At 40.4% G+C, this 26534-nt stretch overlaps 1 protein-coding gene across 1 annotated transcript; it reads right to left on the minus strand.

Annotated features, from left to right (window-relative positions):
• Positions 1-512: 512 nt before the first annotated feature.
• Positions 513-26160, minus strand: GPT2 (glutamic--pyruvic transaminase 2). Its single transcript, XM_079316434.1, has 11 exons — positions 25330-26160; positions 15701-15790; positions 14197-14305; positions 10580-10713; positions 8396-8639; positions 7618-7697; positions 6933-7069; positions 6096-6270; positions 5171-5326; positions 4048-4160; positions 513-2828 (listed from the first exon to the last, which is right to left on the minus strand). Exons 1-11 carry the CDS (start codon positions 25648-25650, stop codon positions 2738-2740), a joined length of 1650 nt encoding a protein of 549 aa, XP_079172560.1. The 5' UTR covers positions 25651-26160; the 3' UTR covers positions 513-2737.
• Positions 26161-26534: the final 374 nt, after the last annotated feature.

Genomic DNA, 26534 nt, shown 5'->3' on the forward strand with positions numbered 1-26534 from the left:
CAAGTGCATAAACTGGAGTGATGCAGAAATTAACAATCTGGTACATGGGCACTAAACATTAGTAAATACTGGTTTGAACATGGGATGAAATGTATCACAGTACAATCCAGCTGGTGTTGCTCAGGTGACATAGGAAATGAAGAAGTATTACCATTTTTTAACATGTGCTTTATTATTTGGAAGTCTTATACATTTGAAGTACTGTTATGAGGAGCACCTGGAGGAAGATCAAACCTAGAAGCATGCATTTGAAAGGAAGGATTGTCTGTTATTAATGAAATATTTCAAAGACATGAAAAACAAGCCTTTTTGTCTTAGGTTTACAGGATTGTTCCACAAAAATGCACATTAACCTTATCACAATACATACAAATATTGTGGATGGACAATAGAAATCACCACCCTTCCATATGAGATGCATCAAGAACAAATTGTTATCCCTTATAATGTCAGAAACAGAAAAGGCACCATAATAGAATGTTTAGAAAAAACTCAGTTTATGCCATTATATGTTGATTCAAAAGTGTAAGAATTGCTCTCCCGACTTAAAACAAAAAGCCTTTCACACCTGTAAATTATCATTATAAACTTGTAAACCTTTACATTTTTTTCCAGAAGTATCAGGTGCAAATGCAAGGCAAATATAAAATCTATTGACTTATTAGATTACAAATACTACCCCATGAAAAAGCTGTAGTTACAAAAATATAAAAAATATTCTAACTCCCATTGTTAGATCTTAGTTTCAATCTACACTGCATTAAGAGTCCAAAGCCAGATCTGATTTGGACACATTCCTAGAGTAGGAAAGTGCTGTTTGTCTTATTTTCACATAATTATTCTGATCTTCTCCCACGGTTTTGCTTTCTGGTTTTATTTTATTAGTGCATATTAAGGATGCCAAGTGGAGAGTGCTGACAGGTTGTATTTTTCGGTGGATGGTAGCAGCATAAATGTTCTCACTGTGCTCTGCTCCCAGAAGTGCACTGCTCTGAGGAGAAAAATGTAATTTTTTTTCCTCCAATCCTCCACAGCAGCTTTGTGTAGCAGCCATGCCATCTTCATCCATAACCTGGGACCCCTGGCAGGTGACTGAGAGGAATAAATTCTTCTCCCAGGCCTCAGGAAGGAACTGTGAGAAGCTCACTGCTAATGCTGGGTCATAGACTGGGGCTGCAGTGGCAAGGACAGTTCTGGGCAGCACCTCTCCTTCCTCACACGACAGATTGGCACAGCTTTATCTGGATGGGGTTTCTCTAGCCCTTGGCTTTAGTAAGCTGGATTAGCACAGGGTGTTGAACCAGCTACAAGCAGCCTCACAAAGTGCCAGTAGACATTAAAATGAGTTTACCTCTAAATAATAACTTAAAATGAATGACTACATTGAATGTGATAATCTTGATGAATAAACTCTGCAAAAGCTGAGCCTAAGCCTGACAAATGCTAGTGCTTTCATATCTGAATACTGAAAGCTCTGTTCCTTTATCAGAGCTAGCAGAAGGTGTCCAGCTTCCAGCTCTAGAGATACAGAAGCTGTCCTTTGTTTTGCAGGGAAGCTGGCAGAGATTAGTGGAGTCACTGAGCTGTACTCCTAGATAGCCACCTTGTTCAGCTGGGCTTTGAGAAGCACTCAGGATCGTGCAGCCAGAAGTAGGACTGTGGAAGATTTAAGTGTCAGCTGTACTAGCATTATCCTTATGCTTGGTGCAAGGCATTTTCCTTTCAATACCTTCCTCTTCGTTAGAAATCAGCCCCAGCATTTCTCCTGGTAACAACGTGTCAGTCCTTGCAAGTTCCAGCTGGATTTTAGCCAGCTAGAGGGGCTGTGTGATGTTTCCAAACAAATGCTCCCCACAGACAGAGCAGCTCTGAAAGGGTTGTGTTTTACCCTACTTGAAAGGATTGACTGTGCTCACATCTGCTTTGAGACAGTAACTTACTCTGTTCCCTGTGTATAAAAGATGTGGGTTAAAGGAGACTCCTGGAGCTGTTATGGCAGGAAGTGTTCAGTGCTCTTTTGCTCTTGTGTTAAATAGCACAGGAAGAAGATTGTATTCCTTGTTATATTTCAGTTTCATAAAAATATGGTTCAAGCAGACACCACATTCACTCCTCTGATCAAAACTATATTCCAGCTACGTTGGGATGGCAGGATTTCTTTTCAGCAACATTTCAAAGGTATCTGTACACACCTGCTGAAGATTTTTTTAAATAAGCACACTGTCCCTACATTCTTGATCAGGTTTGGAGAACACTTCACACTTAACAACAAAACCAACAAAAATTAAACCAAGCAATACCTATAATGTAGGAGTTTGGATTTTTGTTTCTTAGAATTTTAAGATGGGAAACACATTCCTATCTAAACAATTGAACTTGGCATTTCTGTTTTGTAAAAAAACCCACATGTCAGTAGTAATTTTAATGAGCAATTCTCTTCCTAAACCTATTGAGTCAAAAGTTCACAAATGTAACTTTCAATCAAGGCACAAAAACATTTACTGACTCTTTCTTCTCACCGTTTTCTTCACATTCTTCCCCTTAAAAAAAACTTGGTGTAACAGTGCCTTCTACACCAGATATAACTTTAATAGTCCATTAAGTTGTAGCAGTATCTGAGTCTATCTATTCTGAATTTAGTTAAATTAGATAAACAGCACATTCTCAGCACATCATTGTTCATTGTCTGCATTTGCCTTGAAGGGGAGGGGATGAGGGGGGAAAAGCCACAGTAGTTTCATGCATATTTTTCAAGAAACTTTATGTGGAAGTCTTTCACTTTCTCCAGTAGGATCTTCAGCTTCTCTACTGGAGGAAGAATGGTGATTCTGAAAAATAATATTTAAAGAAATAAAAAACCCAACCCATATAATCTTCACAACAAAGTAAACTATCATATTTGCACATATCTTGATTAATCTCAAGGCACAGCAAGGAACATGTTAAGCTTAACATCTGTTTTGATATGATTCTCTCTCTTTTTGCATATTTATTTTAATTGAACTACACTATTAAACTAGAGCAATTTGTTTCTGTTAGATAGAAAACAGGAATGCAAGAACTGTTATTTTCTTCTGAGTGGTGTAGAAGATTATCAGTAAGAAATAACTGCAACTCAGTTTCCACCGTTGGGCAGTTATGCCAAATTATACCCAGTTTTTTGAGCTTTAGACTTGTCAGTTATGAGTAAATGTATATTTTTTCTTTAACTGAAAACTGAGTTCAGAAGCATGAAAACAATGCAACATCCAATTCTGCAGGCTTTAGTCCCTTTTTCCCTTCTGCATCCCCTGAAAATGCCCTGGAGTGTGGATGCCAGGCTGTGTGCAAGACCCACAGAATGGTTTTCCCACACTGGTGCAGGAATGGACTCTAGGTTTTTCCTGGAGTTGTGTGTACCAAGGATCTGACTCAGCTGCCTGTGTGCAGAACTGTCAAGGCTAAAGATACCCTCTGCTGTGTTGTTTCAGACTGAGGAAGACCAAATTCCCTGATAAGTTCTAGCTATCAGTGGTTTGGCTGGAGTAAAGTTCTGTTTATTGGAAGCAAAAGCAACAGTTTTAGTATTAGAATATTTAGTTCAACATAATGTTTTGGTAAAGTTATACAGAGTGTTTAAGGAGCAGATTTATAGGGAAGATACTGAATTTTCCATGTAGTTTCTCCCTATGGAAACACAGTTTAACCCCCTCCTCCCCCCCAAAGAATGCAGGGCAATTTTTGTAATTCCAGAGCCAACTTTAATTTTAAAAGTCTAAACTATTACTATTACTATTGTTTGTATTCCTGGAGAAGGCATTTCAAATGCCACTATGTAAAAATAGAACAGAATTATGCCATCAAGCTGTGAAAATACCACAAAAACTTGTATAGCTCATCTAGCAGACCAGGTCTTTGACCTTGCTGTCAGTCCACAGAAACTGCCCAGTAGAAACTGGGACAACATAAACTGAAATAAAAATCCTTGTATTTAATTATAAGAGAAAGAACTGGGATGATACTTTGCTTAGTACTGCTAATTTGCTTTTAAAGAAACAGAAACTGTACCTGAAATGGTAGGTTCCTTCTCTCTGGCCAAATCCACTTCCAGGTACAACACATATTCCAGTCTCTTCCAGAAGTTTCATGCAATAGAACATATCAGGTGCCATTTTATGAGCCTAAGGGAATGGATGTCTTGGAATTATTGAAGTCAAAATATTCCTAATATATAGAATTCCATGATTGCTTTTTTCCCCTGAAATCTTATGCTACATTATTGGTTTCTTATTCAATTTACTAAAGGAACAATTGCTAATGGGGCATTTCACATTGAATTAAATAACAATACTTCATGGAGGAACAGGGCTGAAAAACTTACACAAAAACTCACTTCAAAAGAAAGGGTTTCGGTAATTTTGTTATTCCCCTTGACTTGCTTGTAACTTTTGTCAAAAGTCTGAAAGTTGTACTTGAAAAAATCCAAGGCACTGACATTTGATAAGATTAAATTAATTTGAGAACTGTGTGTTCCAGTTCTGTTGGCAGTTACTATTTTTTCCCCCCAGAATAATTTGCTGCCTAGGAAGTCCCTTGATTAATAACTATGAAAAGTTCTTAAATATGTACAGGTTATATACCTAATCAAATAAGCAGCTGAAAAGCAGCCCTATTTTTGTTCTCAGCTGTGCTAATAAAATTCCCTTCACAAAGTGAATATTACAAATTAGGTTTCAGAGATCTACTTAGGAACAGAAAGACTTCTCATTTATTAACATAGGTTACTGTCCCAAAGGCAAAAAGGTGAAAATTGTAAGGAAACCTCCAGCCCTCTTTCTCATTCCTGGTGAATGGGGCTTCTCTGGTAGGGTCAGAAGCTGCCACTCACACATGCTGGTCTCCCTAACCCAGACATGGGCAGCACTTTGGAAGTGCACAGGGCCAGCTAATTGTGTGACTTAAACACCATCATCCTTGGGGACACTGGGAGCCTGGGAGCCTTAGCACAGGGATGAAATTATCTGTTTAGTTTTCCTCTCATCAAATAAAGATTATGTCATATTTAAAATCATAGCCAGCCCATGAAATACTGCTTTTGTACTCCATCCCTGGAATGAAAGTTCATCATTAGAAGTGGCAGGCACAGGTGAGGGGAGGTTAAAATGGATTGGGATAAGAATGACTGACTGACCTTTGCCTCCTCAATGGCTTTGGAAGGAATAAAGATCCGTGGGAAAGCATACATAGCTCCTTGAAGGGGGTTGCAGTGAACTCCTGGGATCTTGTTAAACATGTCTTCTGTTAGTTTGGCTTTTTTGGCAAGATTGTTCAAAACAGATTCCTTCTCCTGTTTAAAAGGAAGGTGTTCAGTTGGACACATTTCAAGTAGCAATAAAAACACCAGGAGAAATGATGATGTTTCAAAAGGCCTCCCCCAAATGAAACACTGGTAGGGCTTTGCTGAGCAATTAGAGCAAACCATTTTCAAAATTCCAGTTGTGCTCTTAAAAATTGCTAAAAGGCTTTTGCAGGGTACAATTCTTGGTGACAGACCATGACCTGCAGAATTCTCTATCTGTGTGCTCTCTTCTAATAGTCTTTTTCCTCAGCATCCACTCCTGGCTATTTTTATAGACCATGTTAATTGAACCTTTGATTAGACTTGATAATGTAATATCTTAGCTTCAGACTTAGCTTCATTTTTGCAAGTGAGAAATTATATGTATACTTCAATACAGATTTTCCTGTTGCTCAGTATATAGAGGCACTCAGTATTAAGAAAAAGATCGGTTTTATAACTTTATTTAAACTTATATTCCTGTTTAGATTTTAGTAACAGCAAATCTTATTTAATAAACCTTTTGTCATATTAAACACAGGAAAAATGTTGAATTTATCAGTAAGAAAGTTGAATTGATAATGCCTTCCTAGTATTTTTAAATGTCATACTGAGTTAATTTTCAATACACTGCATAGTTCTGTAAATTGATGTTAATACCAGATTGCCTAAGGAGAAAGGAAATAAAACTCTTTGGAGTCTCTGTGCATAATTTGAGTTCCCAATATTTAGGATAGGTTAGGAAAATGCACAAAAGAGCAAGCATATTATTGCTGACCTTTATGAACTGTGCATAAGACTCTTCTCCAGGTACTGGAGGATTCACCACAATATCCATGGCTGCTTGTCCTGAGACTGGAGGACAAAGGCGAACAGAAAGCAGCTTAACGAGCTGTCCTTTAATTTCTGGGTGCAAGTTTATGACCTCCATGTAACCTCCTCTGTAGCCACATCTGTGACAAAGTGAACAGAAGAGTTTGGTTAACCTCAAGTCTATAAATACAACAAAACAATGAAAATGACTGCAGAAGTGAAAAGACAATTGATGAGAATCTCACAATAGGTAAGATACAGCTTGTTGAAACAGCTGCCACACTGATAATGGTTTAAGATGGAGCTGCATGACATGTCATTAAGTCCTAGTATCACATACAGAACATGCAGCTTCCCTGGTAGGCAAGTTAACAATATGGATCTTTAATCTTCAGAACCAGAGCATAGGGCTATAGCAGCATACATTTAATAAAAAAAACCACTTGCTTCCATCTCCTCCCCAAAACAACCAAACATCTGTAATATCCCAGTGATTACTGAGCTGTTCCCTTGAATGTTGGAGGCCAATTTTCCTTTATCACAGGTCCAGATTGGGACTGTAGGATTTCACCTTTGTGGGACTTAGGCATTAGGTGTCTGAAATAAATACTTATTATTTGTTACTTTGAAAACCACTGAGTTAATCCATTACTCTGTGCTTGTTTTCCTTTTCTTAATAGTCTTTAGTTAAAATTAATAGAGGATTAATTATGGTGGATTACCTTCAGATCAGTAATAGGAAAGGGCTGTCCAACCAGATTAATGAGGAAGATGAAATAAAAAAAAACTAAATCAGACTTACTCGCCCATGTATCCCTTAGAGGTGGAGTGAAAAGAGGCCAGCTCAACATTGTTATAGTACTCGGGTCCCATCTCATACAGAATCTTTTTGAAAGAATGAAACTGGCATCCTTCAGAGTACACATTGTCCTGGTAAACCTGAACAGTCAGAAGACATTAATGTGCTCTGTTCCCCCAACTAAGGATAAAACACGGCCTTTTAGAGAGGCAGATCTGAACTGAAGAAACAGTGCTTACACTCAAAACTTAAAAGCTGTTAGAAGACACAAGGTTCTTTGTTAAGTAACAGTTACTGTAATGATACTTTTTATCTGATGTGACCACACTTAAAGGCTGGGCCCTTAGAACAGTGAGCTTCTTTGTATGATTTAACCTTCAGTTTAAATTGATTTTCTTTCTGTTTCTTCCATTTGAAGTGGTCTGAGCACCACATAGGTTTCTCTGTTCCAGCAAAGTTCTTCCTTGTGTCCCCTACACTTTCTCTCTCTGGGTTCAAACCCAGATCAAGCCAACTGTAATACTAATCCTTTGATATTAAGAATCTTGCATGTCTGTCCATGTCATAATATGATAACAGAGAGTCTGTTCCCTGTACTTAAAAAATACCAATACCACACATGGAACAAAATTATACCTCATATGAGTACTCTTAGCTGTGCTTTTGAGAGAACAGATTATTGGGTTACCTCATCAGCCAGAAGAAAAAGCTTCTCTTCCCAAGCAAAGTGTATCACATCTTCAATGCACTTTCTGCTCTGCACCTGTCCTGTAGTGTGATTTTTAAAGCAAGAAAAAGTTACTGGAGTGTTCACATACCAATCTTTTCACCCACATCTACTCAGATTACCACCTTTTCAAGAAGATATCCCTCTTCCTATTGAACTATTGAATTTTAGAATTCATTTCACTAAGTATGAAATAAAGAAGCATTTTTGGAAGAATTATGGCACAAGGTAATTTAGTCCATCTCAAGCAAAGGGAGTGTGAGATATAGTCATCAATCAAGGACTTCTGTGTATAGTAATCATTGTAAATGCTCGCATGCATGATGGTTTGGTGGGAGCTACCTTCTCACCAATCAACCTCAACTACTCAAAAAGCTAAATTCTGAGGGAGGCTTGCCACTGAGTTCTGAGTTATTACAGCCATTGCCTCAGAAGCCAAGAGGCTGCAGGCCATGCCAGAGGAGAGATCTTTCCTAAAGACCAAAAGTGACTGAAAGTCATTCCACAAGTCTGGAAAACCTCAGTGGAAGCAGTGGCCTCAAATGGGATCCAGTGAAGTGAATCTGCTCCCTCCTTTCTGGAGTTCCACAATACTGGAAATTCATTTCTAAAAGTAAAGTCCTGCTTAGAGCACTGATCTCTGGAATATTGTATTTAGGACTTGCCTGCAATGTCAAACAAATGAAAAAGGAAATAAAATGGTCTTAAAACCCTTTGATTAAACAGAATTCCTACAGACCTGTGGGATTTCCAGGGTTGATGATGCAGAGGACTTTTGGATTGCAGTATGCCTTAGCTTCATTCAAGGCACGGCGAAGTTCGTTCACATTTAGTGCCCAGCAATTTTCTTCATCCAAATAGTAGTTCACCTGGATAGCATCCAGTTCAGAGATGGCTGCTGAGTATAAGGGATACTGGGGTATAGGAATCATCACTCCTGTTCGGGATTTGCCACCTCCTGAGATCAGGATCTTTAAAATTGCCTGGGGAAAAATAGGAATTAAAAAAATAGAAAAAAGTCATGCACCAGAATTAATAATATACTCTGGAATATGTTACTAAGCTTTCTTCCTTAAAAAGTGCAGTGGTAAGGTGGATTTCTATCCTAGAAGCAGATAGCCAAAGAGAATTATTTATTTCAAGTTTTTACTGGCTGAGTGAGGATGCTCTAAGCTTAATGGAATCCTCTCATGTCATAACTTCCAAAGACCGTGCCTGATCAACTACAAAATTTAGGAAAAACATTCTGAGCACAAGGCTAGAGGGCAAGTTGGAAACAGGAATATCAAGATCATGATTTTTCTGCTGTGCCCTGTTATAAGCAAAGAAGCTTTAGCTGGTTCTTGTTCATTGCCTTCAATTCATTTTATCTCATTAACCACAAGAGACCAATAAATAAAACCAGAAACAAGAACTGAGGCTTGTGCAGATTCTCCCTTGGAACAGAGAAACCTGTTTTACATTAGGAGCAATTATGTTTTCATTTTCAAGTAACAGAACAGACCAAAATCTGCATGTCTTGGGATGGAAATAAAGTCATGTGTAGCTTATGAACAGAAGATACAGGCAGAAAGGTAAAGATTGTGCTAAGGCCAGTTTAGGCAACTTCCTTGTGCACAATGGCTGTGTCATGTGGAGGCTTTTTACATGTGAATTAAATAAAACAGCACATGAGGGGCAGGAAGCAGAGAGATTTCTTGTCTTTATAACCACAGGAGAACTCTGAAGTATACAGGTGCAATCAAACCATGCATCCTTATCAGCATGTAATTGGCATCTAAACCCAAAAATATCTTTTCTCTCAGCAGCAGCATCCTTTAGTTTCTTTATGGTTCTAGTACAAAATCTGCTGTTCTGTGCCTCTCATCACATACTCAGCTGCTAAGCTAATGATTTATAATCAACATAATTTTGTACCCACCACTAGTTTAAAAATACCAAGCATCCAAAACATATAATCAGGACCAAATACATATTTAAAAACTCCTCAACACCCTCACTCCCCTGAGGTGTGAAACAATAGTTATTTTATCTTTAGAAGGGCCAGAGATTGAGACTGGTTGTAGTGCTGACTTTACATCAGTGGTGAAATCAAATCAGCATGGTGCAGATTAGATGTGCTGCGCTGCCATTTCTGACAAGCTGCCAGTGTCAGAAACTCTGGAAAGCCAATTGACTGCAGACCTCTGGAGAGCTGCTCCTGCAGGATCACTGTCATTCTGAGCTCTGCCACTAGATGTCCTTTAAAAAAACACCTTCACCAACAACACTGCCTTCATAAAAGCCAAACTGCTGCTGTACTATCAGTAAAAGTGTCTGTGTAAAGGAGCAGTATGATACAGACTGGTATTCCTGTCTTAACAGAGGACCATCTCTGAATCTTGGCTGAACACAAAACCTGAAGTTTTTCTCAAATTAACTAAAATACACAAACAGAAATAAATTTTGGGGATTTTCAGTGGCATTGATCTGCACTAGCAGTGTTTACTTGAAAGAAGAGCTGAGACTTCTCACCTCTGAGGTCATTCCCTCTTCCCTCTGCCACTGACTGATACCCTTTAATCTTCAGTGTTTATGTGTCTTAATTACTGAGAACAACCATTACTTAGTCTGAATTCACAGAATCTTCTAAATTTATATTTAGACACCTGTAGTTCATTTAATATTACCTTTACAGAAAGGTGCAATTTAATGTATACTAAGAGACTTTGCATTTGCTTCTAAGCTGTCTCCTGACATTCACAGAGGGACTTCACTGGTTTGTTCACAGTACTGGACATCCATTAAATGTGGCTGCAGTATCTGCCAGACCAAACTCACAGGACTTTGTGAGACCAGAGGTTCAAAAGGGATCTGTATTTGCAGAGGTAACTGACAGGCTACAGTTTGTACCAAGAAGGGACAGTTTCATTTTAACACTTACAGAAATGCCATCGCTTGCCCCAGTGGTGAGGTAAATGTTATCTGGATCTGCAGGAACCCCTCCATCTCTTCTTTCAATGTATGAAGCAACATCTTCACGGATGCAATTTATACCTTGACTGGCAGTGTAGGATCCTGTGAAAAATACAGAATGAGATGAGAATGGGGTGCAATGTACATCAGATTTTCTGTTTGCTAGCAGAACTCCTGAGCTAGTATTTGTATACATGAGCCATGTTTATATGGATCCCCAGGACAGGTTTGTTTTTTTCACCACGGAGGAGGAAAGGGAGATGGTTTGTTCATAAAGAAAAAGAATTAATTTAGAAGTAGAAAAATACAATAAGTATCACTAAGATATAAAAATAACATACTGGATGGGTATAAAGCATGATTTCAAGCCCAATCTGCAAACTGGGACAGCAATTCCATTTTTACTATCTTTCAGTTGCTTTCTTTGTGATGGAAGCACTCCTGAACATAAACCAACTCCTGTTTAAGTAATGGGAACAAGGAACAGAGGTGGAATGTGCAATAGAAAGGAAAGTAACTTCTTTTAGTCCATGATAAATATAAGGATTTCCTGTTATTTGCAACAGGAAAATAACATACCATTTTCTCCCACAGTCTGAAACAAAAAAAATCCTAAACAATCGTAAATAAAATGAGATATTAGATGCCTGAGTGCATCACTGCTGAGAATGTGCAGCAGATAAAGAGAAAAAATAAGCCTAGGTCAAGGTGAGGAATGAATTCAAGCTATGAAGCCTAAGACTGATGGACAAAGAAGTGACAGGTGTACATCTATTTTAGAACACTGTCAGGAAGCTGCAGAATCTTCTTTGCTTGTTGGGTGGAGTGGAATAATTATGCCTGACTTAACTCTTATCACTCAGCTATCTGCTAGTCTGCCTGGTAGGAATTATGTGAGAGCATGATTTAAAAAGACAAAGAACCTTTGCAAGTACTGCACAATTGCATGGGACAAAATGGTGATTCAGGGCACCAAGTCCCCTGATGTCCTAAACATTTACTTCTGCAGGACTATATTGGGTGTGTACACAGGTCTTTCACCACAGCCAAAAGGAGAACAAACCTAAGTTGTCACTGTCTTGTCTCCATTGGGTGCTGGGTCCTACCACTCTGAGGATATACAGAACATTTAATTGTACTGTACTTCTACACTTAATTGTACTCAGTTGATAGCTTTGACTAGAACCTGTGTTTGCACTCTGGGATGCAAATAAATAAACTCAACCCAAAAAGCTGCATATATTATGTATTTTTGTATATAGGAGAGATGTCTCAAATGCCTAGAAATATATGCCAGTTATCCCACGTGCAAATTAAGTGGTGTCAGTAGAATCCCAGAGTGTTTGGACACAGGAGAAGTTAAGGACACATCTGAGCCTTCAAACATGGCCTGGGAACAGTGAGACTCAAAACCACTAGTAGGATTTTGCCAAATGAATGTTCATTGGAAGTGAGGGTACTGTAGTTGATTCCCAGAGGAAAATACATTCACATTAACTTTACAATTAATAAATTTAAATAGTCTGGTATAGATATCGGTGTGACACTTCAAATGACTTTGACCACATGTAGTGATTTCACCTTTGTGTTAGATTGACAAATTTGCTGAAAAATAAGGTTTTGAACACTACACAGTGGGGCCAGTATTTCATCTTTGTGTTTTTTCACAAGAAAGGCAATTTCTCCTTCTCAGCCACGAAGACAACAGCAGTAAGTTGTCAGACTACTAACAAAGTGACAGGGGTGACTTCTACTCAGCTGCACATCCCTGTTTCTCTGACTGTGAGTTTTGGGATGACAGATGCTGATGAGCTCCAGAGGCAAAAGAAGGGGCTGATACACAGTATTGGAGATAAAGAGGGTGGAGAGGAGGCAGAAAACAGCACAGCACATCAGGAAGGTCTGCAGTGGTTTTAGTTGTCAGGAATTTAGAGGAACAGTTGTTCTTGGCATAAATAATTTCAAGATTAAAAAACATTTAGACTCCAGTTACTTACAGAACCTCAATTATCCACTGAAATTAACAGGGTGTGTTCAGAATTAACATCATTTGCAACTGTTTCAGGCCTACTTCCTCAGAATCTACAGAGCTAACAGAAATCATGGGAAATGCGTGATCTTCTGAAAAATAGGAACATATTTCTGAAACATTATGCAAGGCTGAATTCCTTGCACTTTACTCCAGCCTGGGGCTGTGGTGTCCCACGCCACCATGCCCTTAGGGGGAAGGGAGCACCAAGGGTCAAGACTAATCATTCTGAGAACTCCTTCCATGTCCCTGAATCTGAGAATCACTACAAAGAAAGACTGAATCAAAATACAAATGTATCCCTAGTAACTCCTGTGTGGCAACAGTACTATGTGGATTTATTGTTCCAAAGTAAGACAGGAAAGGGATTCATTAGGCTAAAGGAACTTCTTTTTTAAAAACTTCAGTTTTGATAAATGTATTTTTAATGGTCTACATTAAAAGATAAACCTATACAAAGAAGTTGAAGATAAAATACATTCTGTATTAGGCTGTGTGGTTAGGAATAGTCCAAGCTTGAAATACTGCTAATGCAATCACTGTTTATGTTTTGTTTATTTTATTATGTTTTGTTTATTTTATTAATTTCACAGTACCTACTATCAAAACGTACTATTGCAAATAGGCACTGCAATCACAAAGATTAAGAAATATGCCAATTACTCTAATAAGTCCTCTGAAATGTCACTGTTTGCCTACTTGAAAGAAAATAAGTGTGCCAGATTCTTTGCTGCACCCAGCAGCTGCAGCAATATCTACAGAGTAGAAATTCTTGTGGCATTTCCAGGTACAGGTAGGCAGCACAATCACTAAATGAAAAAGAAATTGTGTCTTCCATTTCCTTTCTACTGAATATGTGAAGTCTATACTTAAGTGGATATGATGTGTCCTCTTGTAGGAACAGTGGTTGAAGTACAGAGATCTGTAATTCTTTCAAGAGTTATTCCACCTTGGAGAAATTTTACACCTTTGGCACCTTCAGTTTAAACGATCTTAGTTAGGTAAAAGATTACCATCTTTCAGCACTGTAGCTTTCATTTTGCAGAGGATCATCATCTTGGTACCTGAGTTTCTGATATCCCAACAAACATACTTGAACTGATGGTTCAAAATTAAGATCCAGGAGTGTGCACTGGATCAGCTGAGATGGACATATATTATCTGTTGACACCAGCATTATAGAGAGAGTGGACTCCTTGGCAGAGAAACAACTGGAGAAGGTAAAACTGTAAAACTCTCCACTCAGTCTTAGCAGGAGACACAGAGCCCCAGATTAAGATATGTCATACCAAGAGTGCAGAGGCTCATTAGTATTCTCTACTACTTTTCTGATACAAAAAAATCTAGCATTCCATTTAGTTATGCCTGGATGTCATTGTGGCAAGGGCCCCACAGATGTATAACCCCCACCTTCTCCTCTGTGACAAGTCCTGCCAAAAAATTGCACCATTGGTCACCACCTGCAGGTGACACTGCAAACCTGCCCCCATCAGCTGATATTGAAACCACCTTTGTTGTCTCTAACAGCAACAGGAGCACCTGGAGCAGAGCCTTACCTAAGCTGTTTCCTCCACAGCCCTGCAAGATCCGCCTGGCACGCTTTTTGGCATCTTCTGGAAAGCTGGGGCTGTCCAACAGGTTTGGGTATGTACACAGGGCCACCACCTGCAGTGCCAAGAAAATGTCAATTGGCCACTTTTCAATGGGTATTTTAAGTTGATGATATTTGGTTAACTTCCCTTGGAAATGAAGATCATAAATACTGGCTAATTTAAAACAGGTTATTGACAAAGAGTTTGCTGTTGTTTTTTTTAAGGGTTGTGCTCACAGAAGAGAAAAAAATCTTATCAGGTTCCAAGTTAAGCTGATAAAAACAGTTCTAGAATTATTAACTCTTTGTATTACAGACAGTGAAGATTCCAGGTGAGCTAAGCATAGTGCAAACACAGTAAAGCACAGTTATTTACTCCTATGTTGTCTCCAAGCAGCTCTATCCTCCACTCTTTTACTGACAAGAAATCAAGACTTTAAATACGAAGCAGAACTGAGAAATACAATCAAATTTTGAAGTCGTGGTGGCATGTTCTAATAATTCTTCCCCAAAAAGCTTCTAGTTCTTACTGATTTGAATTCATGGTAAATATTTATAGAACATAGTAAAAGTAGAAACACAACCCAGCAGATTAAAGTTAATGAAGAAATGTAAGACACAAAGAATTGAGAGGTCTCTCTTGAGATCACCTTAACTTATTCCAGTCTCTCTCATTTTCATGGTTACATGGTGTAATATGGATAAGCTGCTCTCATCTTGTGGGACAATGAGTATGAATTAATCCATGTGTGCACACAGTCATGGGGAGAAAGGATTTCCCTTTTTATTTAACAACATTGGAATAACATGTAATACATTTGAATAATTTAAAGCAGCTCAGGTTTCCTTAGTTTGCTGCATAGCTCGATTTTATAATCTCATCTCCTGGACCCTTAGTTTGATAAGGCTTTTCTCTGAATTTACATTATTATAGATGGATTTTACATGAGAGTGTGAGGGATGCTCAGTAAATGAGATAATACTAATTTTAACCTTATTTGTGTTTTAGGAATAATATACAAATATGAATTTTGTTGTAATCTTTCCTGAAAGTTAACCCACCAATTAGTTTGCCCATAGGTAAAATGTGCAAAATGAGGCAAAGTACAAGTAGTTGAACCCAGCTACGTGCAGATTTCAAAATATTCTCTCAGATGAAGAAAGGCTTTTGCTTTTTTCTTTAAAGAGAACCACTTCCTTTTTTGAAGAACATTATTGACAATGAATGTGCTGACTGATAACACAGAACTGGCAGGAAAAAGTATGGGTGGGGAATGATATGGAAACTAAGGAAAGCTACTGTGTTAAAAGAGGACAATCAGCAAGCAATGGGACTTTGCTCAAAAATGAACATTTTAATACTTTACAGAAGTAATTGCATCTAGGGAATCATTCATACTAATACCTATATCAGACAGCTTTAAGGAGTTCTAATAAAAATGAATAATAATATTTTATAGTAGTCTTACCTGCCGGAGGAAGGTGATTGGTCTCTGTCCCATTGCATGTGCATCTCCAATGTTGGCTTTAATCACTTCAGTAAAAGGTTTTTTGATTCCCTAGAAAGGGATCATTCAGAATGTTTTGTTAGGGCTGAAGTAGAAGATTCTCTTTTAGTATCTGTCATGTGGCTGTAACTAAAGAGTGCCCCATCTCAGAACAGCTACAGTGTTTAATGTAAAGTTTAATGCATTTCTTATACAATACTGCCAGGAATCTTAAATGGTTTACAGAAATTGTGTTGACTGTGACACATTTTTAATGATAGGCTGGCTTTTATTTTTCTGCTATCTGCAAGTAAGAGACTGACTTGGCTGGAAACTACATATTGAAGTAGAAAAGATGGAAAAAAGGCATTTTGAATTGTTGGTATTAGAGCAACTTCTTTGAAAGTTGCTGAGGGAGGGATGGATCAGACAAGAAGCAAAAAAGGCTTGAGGATATTTGAGAAACCACAAAAGACCTTTAGTTCTTTTAGAGTAAAAAACAGTAAAGATACTTCTTATTTATTTTATACTTAGATTAAATATTCCTTATATGATGACCCCACTTTTCCATGTAGAAATGTTTCACAAAATGTATCATAGTGAGGCTCATAAACAGCAAAAGTGCTAAATAATCACCATGAATATTTAAAAGCTTCTGAGTCTCCAGAATCTGAACAGCCAGCCATTTTTCCTGTGAGAAACTGAATCCATCATGAGAACACAGGGAAAGAAGTTAATGAATGTTGATTAACAATCACAGCTCTTAAAGAAGCAAAATAAAATAAGGGCATAAAAAAGGCAAGGAACTGACGTGGTTGAAAAAACCATCAGTGGTTTAAATAAAGATTAACTGAAAGTAAAGGCCAACATTACAAGACAAGTAAGTGAGAGAGGCAATAATAAATTTAGAGTTGTTCTAATGTATATTTCAGAGAAAGTAGGGAGGCATCCTAACAATGACAGAATTGTCATGTGGACTAAGGATCTGCAAAATCAGACTGATTAATTTTCTGTAGAAAATTACCTATAACAACTTGCTCTGGGTATGGACTCAGCCTCTTGCTGACCCATGTATTTACAGCAAATTACTGGATTTGGATAGAATATGTGGCTGGCAAGCCTTAACTAATTTTTCTTTTTCACCATGGACTATGGTGTTGAACTTCAAAGACAGACCAGAAGCCAGATGTGCAAATAACAATAATACAGGTAGTCAGCAGGGATACAGATTCCCAGGTATGCCAAGATCTGGAGGTTTAAGGCTGCACAATCTCCAGTACCCCACTGGATGGATCCAGTCCATCATACATCTGAGAGCCTTTGGGTTTGTTTTTTTTTCTTTTAAAATTAAATATGTACTTAGAAATGGAAATGGCATTAAGACCAGACAATTGGACCTACATGATCCTAATTGAAAATGGTCAATTTTTTCAGATTAAAACCAAAACAAACCAAGTCTCTAAGAATAGAAATACCTTATACTAGACTAATAAGATTTTTTTGCTCACAATTACTATTGTATTCTGCAATAAAAAATAGCTGCTTCTTTGGTTGGTGAAATGCTGAAAGATACCTGGCATTTCATAATGTACTTTTGGAGTTTTTATACTGGTACAGTTTTTAAATCAAAGGTAACAGACCTTTTTGGTGCCTATGTCAGGTTTATCTAAATAATGTTGTAGCTTATTAGCATTGATGCCATTTGTATCTTTACTGGGACCAAACTCAATGTTTTTTGCCATCACTGAAATTATAGAATCATCACCTTCTCCCCAAACCCCACACTCCCTTTGCTTCTCAAATGATGAATCTGGAGCAAATAGCAAACCATACACAATAGTTCTCTCACCATAAAAACTTGTTAGAGAAGGAATGCTGTGTTTTCTGTCTAGTACACACAATTCCAACATGGACTTAAAGTCCCATGGTTCTCTTGACTAATTTGTGTTTCTTGGTCTCAGCTACAAGAGCTATTGTATTTTTTGTCTTTCAAAAGAGAAATGCTTTTAAATAACTGGAGCCTTTTCCTCCCCTGACAACGAGTTAATATCAGCAGTTTAGAACTGTCTTCATGAGACTTGCTGTATGTTCTAGTGAAATCTATACAAAAATTGCTATGGCCACTTAGTATTTTTCTATTACTTGATTTTCAGTCTCTGTGGGGAAAAAAAAAAGAAGTATCAGAAGTTGTTCAGATTTAGTTTAGAACAAAAAGTTCTAAACAAGTTCTTAAAAAAAAATCTAGAAAAGTTCTTTAGAACCAAAAGTTTCATCTTACCATTTCAAAAAGAAGGAACAGAAAACAACAAGCAAGAACAAGTGCTGAATGTTAATGGGTGAAAGTCTCAAAGCAGGGATATCAGAAGCTGGCAGCAAGAGAAGTCTGTGACTCTGCAGATGGGTTCAAGGCAGAATTCTGCTCAGACCCTTCAGAGCAGCATCAGTCATGGCTACTTGTGTCAAGGTTTCTCCTATGGTGATGGATATGGGTACAGAAGGGGAGGGTTGTGCCAAATATTTTTTGGAATGTCTGTGGAAAGATCTGTATGAAAGGAGGAAATGTGAATGTGATGTTGATAACCTCAACATTAAATTAGAGAGCAGCAGGAAAAGGGCTGCAACAGGTCATAGATTTATTTCACTGCAGAAGGCTGAGCAGTCTTTAACCATGTCAGCAACACACCTGAGTTGAGACAAGTTATGTCCCTGCAGGCCAAGGAACACACGGGGCAGCAGGAACTGGGCCACTGGAGTTGTTTTGCTCTCCTCTAGGGATCCCCCACCACCCCTGGCTGTGTCTCATCCCCCCTCTCCCTGGGTGCAAGGCAGGCTTGCAAGGTGTGCTCCAGAGGCAGCCTGGCTGGACTGAACAGGCAGAGCTTTGCAAAAGGGAAGCTTGCATAACAGGAGCTCTAATAACAAACTCGTGAGCAGTGAGTTCCAGATTGGTTCTCCTGCTTTGTGAAGAGGGTACAAACCACATCAAGGGCACAGCCATGGCCAGCCCTACCAAACAAGCTCTGCTCCAGCTCCTGCCTCTGGCGGCGCCTCACACTGTGCTCACAGCGTGAATCAGCTGCAGCTCGGAGCAAGGCCAGGCTCCTGCCACTCTCCTGACAGTGCTAGCAAACACATTCATGACAGCAGCCCTTTTTTAAAGCTGTAGAAGCCATCTTTCACTTCCACATTAAAAGAGAAAATATAAAAACGTGTACTTTTAGTAGCTATCTTCTAGATAATGAGGGGATTTTAATGGAATAAAAGAATCTTCCAGGATTTGGAATATGCTCTTTGGAAGTTACTTCCTTCAACAGTTACTTCTGTCTCTCTGCTCTTTTTAGAGGAAATGCATCTTTTAAGAAACCTGATGAGACCTGAAACAAGGCAGACACAATTATTCTAACAATTGTATCTAAATATCACACAAAGGTGGGAGAAGGGATTTTTATACATGAACTAGAATACATTGGTGCAAGGTCGATATAAACCTTATGCAGTTAACCAGGTTTGGGGAAGTTTCCTCTTCCTCTAAATATTCCCAGAGCCTCAGGAAACCCATCAGGAAAGGAGAACAGTATGAAATGATGAGCTGTCCCTCAAAGAGAGAGTCATAATGCAAGAAGTCAGGAAGAATTACTTGATCAAAAAAGCAGTGTGATGCCAGAACATACAACACCCCAAAGAACTAGTGTGAGGGCAATGGCTTGCCAGGAGCTGCTTTATCTCTTAGGGGTTTTAGTGTACCTGCAAAGGTACCATCTGACAATGCTGGCAAACTGCAAAATACCACTGTGCCCAGAAAGAGTAAAGAAGGGTGCAAACTGACCTGACACTGTCTTTGTTAAATATTCAGCAAATTTCAAAGGCAAACCATCGGTCTGGAGAGAGCATGTGTGGATTTGGTAATGACAATAGGAAAGAATTGAAAATACTTCCCCTGAGGAGGCCACAAAAATGTGAGCTACTTTTAATCCCAGGAGAGAGCCTTGGTATTACAGCTATTTCTGAATTTCAGAATTTGCCTGCTCCTGGCTGCTCCCAATTGTTTCATTTTCATCACCACTGCTCAGTGCCTCCTCTTGATTATCAGGCAATAACATCACCCTATGAAACACTGTACTATTTCCTTGAGACTGCTTTTGCTGTGACTTGCACAAACAAGCTGTACAATCAGAGCTGGCAAACCCAAACATTTCAGCACAGCTGAGATCTATGCTGTAGCAGCCAAGTTGCTTGCTTGCTTTTTTCTCTCCTTCTCTCAAGAGGCCAAGAAAGCACTGCCCAGAGGCCCCTAACTAATAGGGACCTGAAGACCTGAATTAGCATTCCAATCTTTTTATTAAAAAAGCTCACAGCAGAAAAATAAATCTGACCTGCTTACCATGGAGTAAGGCTTTGACTTTGTATTATGCTTGTGTAATTCAAGCTGACATGAGCTGTTTTGGGGAGGAAGGAGAAGGCAAATTCAGAATTTTGACTTAAAAGAGCAGTGATGACTTGCATGCCCCCTCATATCACATGAGCAAATCGGTGGGGCTGACCATCAATTGGCAGATCTGATTCAGAGATTACAGAAAAGAACTTGTCCTCAAGTTACTTTTGCCTGACACATTGATCAAAGTGGATTTGCATTCAGAATTTTTGCCTATATAGATAAAGCACTAGATTTCATAACAGAATTAAATGACAGAATTAAAATAATGCTCATTAGAAAGTGATTAGACATTAAGATCCTCTTAACTTGAAGAGTTATTGGAAAAGGTCTATTTTAGAATAAATTTTGCTAATGTATTCAACCAGAAAATATTAAAAAACCTGGATTCTGTGGGTTGTAAGCTTCTGAACACATGATTCTGATAATTGTGCTCTTGAAACCAATTTTCTTTCACCTTAATCTGCAGTAGTTTTTGCCCTCTTAAAAGCCATGGGTTTTACTACAGATTCACTTATGTATGCAACATGTACAGACAACTGAGGAACAACAGTTCTGTCTTAATGAGGTCAGATGCTCTTGCCTGGAAGATACTTTCTTCGTGTGCACACAGTCACGTATTCAAAGCAGAAAATTATAGGATGGTAATTTAAGCTTAACATCTTTCATTACTGGGTGTACCAGTCAATCTTGTATCTTTTTCTTGGCATGTTAAATTATATTTCTGCGTGTCATTGTCTAAATTGTGTTTTATCTTTCTAAAACTCCCAGAGACACAGTCAACTCACATTTACAATTAAGGCTGGATTCTAAGTCAGATTTTTTTCTATTAAGGCTGGATTCTAAGTCAATTTTTTTCTATTAAATTTAAAAGCCTGATGAATTAGTGAGGAAAAAAAAAAAAAAGTTCTATAGTATTTTAACCAAAACTTTACCAAACCAAAGCTTTAGCAGAAGCTGCCTGAGATTTCAGCTACCAAAGTAGAAGGATTTTGGTAGTTTTACTGTCTAAATAGCAATGTAGGGAGTGAACAAGTGGCTTGAATAAACATGAAACAGGAACCCATTTGCAATAGTTATGCAAATGAAAAGCGTGGGCACAGAGGATGAATGTACAACCCTTCCACTGTAAGGTAAAAGAAAAATAGGGGCTTCAGTGTACAGAAACTGTATAATGCCACTGAAGGCCCATGGCTCCAGGCCCAGGGTTGGGATGTGTGTGCTACCCATGTGTGCTATCTGAAGGAACTTCTACATACTACCAATACACCCCTGCACACCATCCCTCTCCCCCTTTCCACCCTACAATTTTTCTTTCAGTAGCTTGAAAGTTTGGAAGGACCTTGTGTGCTTTACACTGAGCCAGGCACTGCTTCCAATGTTACCTGAGCTGACTTGTGGATCCTGAAATGCTGTTTAGCATGCACACACTTTGCAAGGAGATTTAAGGCAATTTAACCCAACACAGAACTTGACATTATGTAAAACCCAATCAGGAGCTAGGGAGAAAAGGAGAATATAAGTGAAATGTCAGAGTAACAGATATGAAAGGATTTTCCATAACAAGATCAGTTAAAATTAGCATGAATGCAAGGCAACAAATCAGGTATATGTCTGCCTGGATTAAGTTTTATGTTAGTTTGTTTTTACTGATTAGGTAATGAGAAGAGCTCTGCTCAGAGATTGCATTGTTCTTGCATTGAATTTGTATTCAGGAGCAATTTTCTAGTCTGAAATGTAATTAAAGTCAATACTTGATACCGTGACCATCTGTTAGCAAGTCTACACAAAGGGGATAGAAAAAAAAGTCTTATTTGATTGAGTTCTATTTTGAGTGTAATTGTTTATTAAAATATGCCTGTGCTCTAGCTTGCTTTAAAAAGTTGCCAGAAACACCAAGTAAAATGGTTGGAATCAGTTATTTCTGTCATCTGAGTAAGCCAGAATCAGCTGATTGCTACCAAAAGCAAAGAGGAAGATAAAAAGGGTTTTCACTTTTGAAATATGACACAGTTTCAAAATTATGAAAAAAGGGTTCAGGAAAGTAATTCAATCACTGATTTTGCACGAAGATTTCCATCTTGAAAGACTAAATGTAGATCAAACCTCTGATTTTCCACCTAAATGAATACAGGTCACAAGCCAACAAAACTTGTGAAACCCAGGTACAGCAGGCCCCACCTGTATTGGGCAATCAATCTTAATCTGCTTTGATTGAGTATTTTACTTGTCACTTACATTGGCTGAGTCCCAGGCACGCGAGCTAAAACTAATGCCTTACTTTTATTTATTTTTTTTAAGGAATATCCCTTCAGTTATACAGTCAGAGACTTCTTGAGTAACTTTTTAGTCCTTATTTCTGTGTGCACTGTGGAGTTACAGCTCCTGCTGTGATCATTTGCAGTGAATATAGAGAAGCAGCAAGTGTCAGAGAAAATAACAGAGGAACTGCTCTTTGGGATCTGAGACAGCAGAACAAACCTCAAGGAAGATGAAAGCTTACACTGTGCAAATAGCTTCAAGTAGCTGTTTTATAGTCTCCATAACAGCTGTAGAGTTACACAAGTATGAAGAGTAACCAAATGGAACCAAGTTTAAACAGGGGAGCCTCTATGGAATCTGATTAGACAATGACTGCAGTCAGGGTGCTTCTAGTTTAGAAACAAATTACCTAAAGGCATCTGGGCAGAACAGGATAAATGCAGATTTACTGCCATTGCTTCACCCCTGCCTGTTCTTGTTACCCCCAGCCACTGCAGTGCTTCCAGCTCATAGTGGGGAGCCTGTGCTCTCCTTCCTGTGCAAAGCTCCTTCCCCATCAGATGTAGAGTTGTTATGGGGCAATTCTTGTAGTGAGGAGTGGCTGTGGATCTAAAGATGCTGTAGGGCATCTCTTTCCTCTGTCAACCACTTCAGCCTCTTCCCTTTATCCAGCAGCATTAATTCTGCTGGCAGTGCTTGGCCTAACTGTGAGCTAAGACTGAGAGGGATAAAAAAAGTTGAACAACTTAATTAAAAGGAAACAAAGAAGTGGCATTGACGTGTGAGCACACAGAATTAAATTTCAGACACACATACACATAAAAATAGACAATTAGATAACCTATAATATTTCACTTATAAGGAACCTAGGTATTACTCAACACTGTATGCTTTAGCAGACAGCTTGACTAAACAAGAGAATGAGTAACAGCATTTTTATTGGAAAAGCAAAGAGGAATTAGTAACTTGAGAAATGTGGAAGCAAGTAAAGTATTTCTACTTTAGTTGATTAGTGTTCTCTGCAGATACACTGTCTCAACTTTTGCAACAATTTTGTCCTCTTTTCCTGCCAGCTGGGAGGTTTGTTTGCTTTACTTGTGTTAAAGCATAGTCACCTCTAGGAATGCAGGTAGCCATTATCAATGGCAAACATTATTTCATGAGACAGGTTCCAGGAAAAAAAAAATTAAATGGAAAATGCCACATAAGTAGTAACAACACAAAACTGACATAAGAATCTTTTAATAAAACAATTGACAATGATTTTCTGTTATATTTTTTCAAAAGTGGACAGTAAATTATTATCTCTGCCAGTGATTCATCTGGTAACTGGAGTAAGTAGGGGAGCTGGGAGGAGTTCATGAAGGGCCTTTCATATTTGTTTTGCCAAGTAATATCTCCTGCTCTGTGATGTTAACTTGAAAACAAACATACTTAGTGAGAACACTGGAAGATTTTATACTCTGGAAAATGCATCCACAAGGGAACCTAGTTGCATAAACACTATGACACCTTTATAAACAAGTTTTAAGGCAAAAATCAAAACAGATGTTCCAAAATTAATTGTCCATCACCTCTCTGAAGTCTTAAAGTGAAATTCTAAAAAAAATAAGGTCTTGTAATAATTATTGAGCTAGACATAAATAGTTGATGCATATACTACAGTGAACTAAAAACATGCTTCATCCTCTAAAACAAGGGGAATCAAGTAACATGAAGACCAGAGAATTAATCTCTTATGGTTATAATTGCTATAGCACTTTTTTGTTCAAAGCACTTTATATGAACTAATGAAAATGGTCTTGCAATAGCTGTAATAAGATATTAGAAAGACTCTCTAAAGCAGTGACAGAAGGGAATCATATCTAAAATTGTAGAAAAACTACTTGTCAAATGCTTTATTCAAAACAAAAATAAGTGAGTCCTTGTGATGAGAAGCTGTGGTTTGAACAGTAGGAGCAAAAAGCCATGTTTGTATTGGTAAGGGTTTGTTTGTTGTTTTTTTTTTTTAATCATTTATTCAATACTCAAGGAATAAGAAAGAAATGTGAAGAACAAAATATAAGCATTGACTGATTTGGGTGCTCTGTTTAGCACATACTGGCCCAGACTCTTAGGATCTGTTTTATTATCTGATCCTCCAAACAGTACCAACCACCTACAACTTTGGGCAGCATTACTGAGTGTTTGTGCTCTGCAGGTTTGTCCTCAGGCACCTCAATTTCTGCAACTAAAAAAAGGGAGCCCATTATCGGTATCTCCTCGGCGGACCCCGAGCAGCGGTGGGTGAGGCTGCCGAGCAGTGCCGGGGAGAGCCGGGCCAGCTCACCTGGCAGGAGCGCGGAGCCCCCTGCCCCGGCCGAGGCAGGATCGCCAAAATCCTCATCAACACTGAAACGCCCTATCAGTATGACGAAAGCTGGTCACTCACCCCCTTGTATAACACAAAGGACACGGGATTGCAGCAAAGGGTCAAAGTGGCCGGAGAAATGTAAACAGTGCTTTATGGGGGTGTCCCGTATCTGCCCTGGGCAGGCAGTGACAGCAGATAAACAGTAGCCGGCCCGCGGGCTCCTTTGTTCCGTGCTCTGCCCCTCCCGTGGGAAGGGGCGCGGGGCCGGGGCGGGAGGCGCAGAGCGCGTCCGGCCACGGCCCGGGGCGGCACAGGGATGGGAGAGGCTGCTGTGCCGCCAGAGTTTTTAACTTGGTACTGCAGCGGCACTCGGGCTGCCTCTCGCTTTCCCGAGGCTTCCACGGGGTCACGTCTCAGCCCCGCCGGGTGTCACGTCCCCGCCGAGCCCCGCGACATCCATCCCAGCCGGGAGCGGCGGCGGAGCGGCCGGGGCAGAGCCGGTGCGGTGCGGGGAGCGCGCCCAGCCCTGCCCTGCCCTGCCCCGCCCCGCCGCCCCTGCCTCACCTTCCGCAGCTCCTTCTCGATCTCCCCGGCTTTCAGAACGATGGGGCCGCGCACCGCGTATTCCACCGCCTTCACTTGCGGGTTCATGGACTCCAGCGTCAGGATCTTCTCCCTGCTCGCCTTCTCGTTGATCTTGACGGCGGAGGCCTTGGCAGCGCTGCTCCAGCGCACCGTCCCCTCGCGGCGGGGACCCCGCGGCTGCCGGCCGGCCGCCAGCGAAGCGGCGCAGCGCAGAGCCATGTCCGTCCTTCCGCCCCGGCAGCCCCCCGGCCCGCACAGCCGCGCCGCAGCTTGCCTGGCAACCAGCACAAACCGATGCATGGTCCTTCGGCTGGTTCCCAAAGCCAGGCTAACGATACCAGTGCTGGGGATCGCTGTGTTTTGTAGTCGGAACCGGGCGCTAGTCAGATGCACGCGAGCAGGAGGTGCGGTCAGGAGAAACGCCGAACAGCTGGCACAGTTACACGTACACGCTCGATCCTCTCATGTCCAGATCCCGCAAACTTAATTGCAATGGATACAACAGATCTTGCAGCGTTGCGATGCCACCACGGGAGCAATAGATCCCACCATTGCATCCGAATAGCGCTGCAGCCCTGTGGCCCCGACAGAAGTGCCGGCGCTAGTGCTCTGGAAGCGTCCCGGGCAAACCCATCCTTCTGGCAGCCGGCGCTGCCCCGGCCCCGGGGCGTGCTAAGGTGTGATTGCACCAGCCGCGCTGCGGGCGCGCTGCCTGGCGGGGGCTGTAGTCCCGGCTGCGCCTGCCCACGGCATCAGGTGATGGCCAGGGAACTACCGCACCCAGAGGCCTCCCCGGGCCGCTCCCGCATTGTCTGCAGGGCGGGGCGCGCTCCCGCTGCTGGAGATGCGGGGGGAAGCGGGGTCACGGCGAGTCCGGGGATGTTCCTAAGGGAACGGCGAAGCCGAGTGTTCTCGGTGCTGGGGAGCGCCTCGCTGCCCTCGCAGCCCGCGGTGCCGCCGCGCACAGGGCGCTGCCTTTGTCCGGGTGTGCTTTCCAGCGCCGGCTGTGCCTGCTCTGTCCGTGCGGAGAAGCCCCCGGCGCTGGTTCCGCAGCCTGGCTGGCGCTGCCCGTGCCCTGGGTCACCTGTTGCGGGGCTGCTGAGCGGCTCCAGAGCCGGGCGGGCAGCGAGGCTGAAGGAGCCGGAGCCTCGTCCCTCAGCCTGTCACTCTGCCAGGGGAGCATT

Source organism: Erithacus rubecula, assembly GCF_903797595.1.
Source record: "Erithacus rubecula genome assembly, chromosome: 12".
Taxonomy (NCBI): Eukaryota; Metazoa; Chordata; class Aves; order Passeriformes; family Muscicapidae; genus Erithacus; species Erithacus rubecula.

What these genes read in the sequence shown, in the direction of transcription:
- GPT2 (XM_079316434.1), bottom strand. Translation starts at nt 25,650, where the DNA reads ATGCATCGGTTTGTGCTGGTTGCCAGGCAAGCTGCGGCGCGGCTGTGC. An exon ending in TCGAGAAGGAGCTGCGGAAG is followed by an intron (nt 15,791 to 25,329) that starts GTGAGGCAGGGG and finishes ATCCCTTTCTAG; the next exon opens with GGAATCAAAAAACCTTTTAC. An exon ending in TCTAAGGGATACATGGGCGA is followed by an intron (nt 6,271 to 6,932) that starts GTAAGTCTGATT and finishes ACTTTGTCACAG; the next exon opens with ATGTGGCTACAGAGGAGGTT.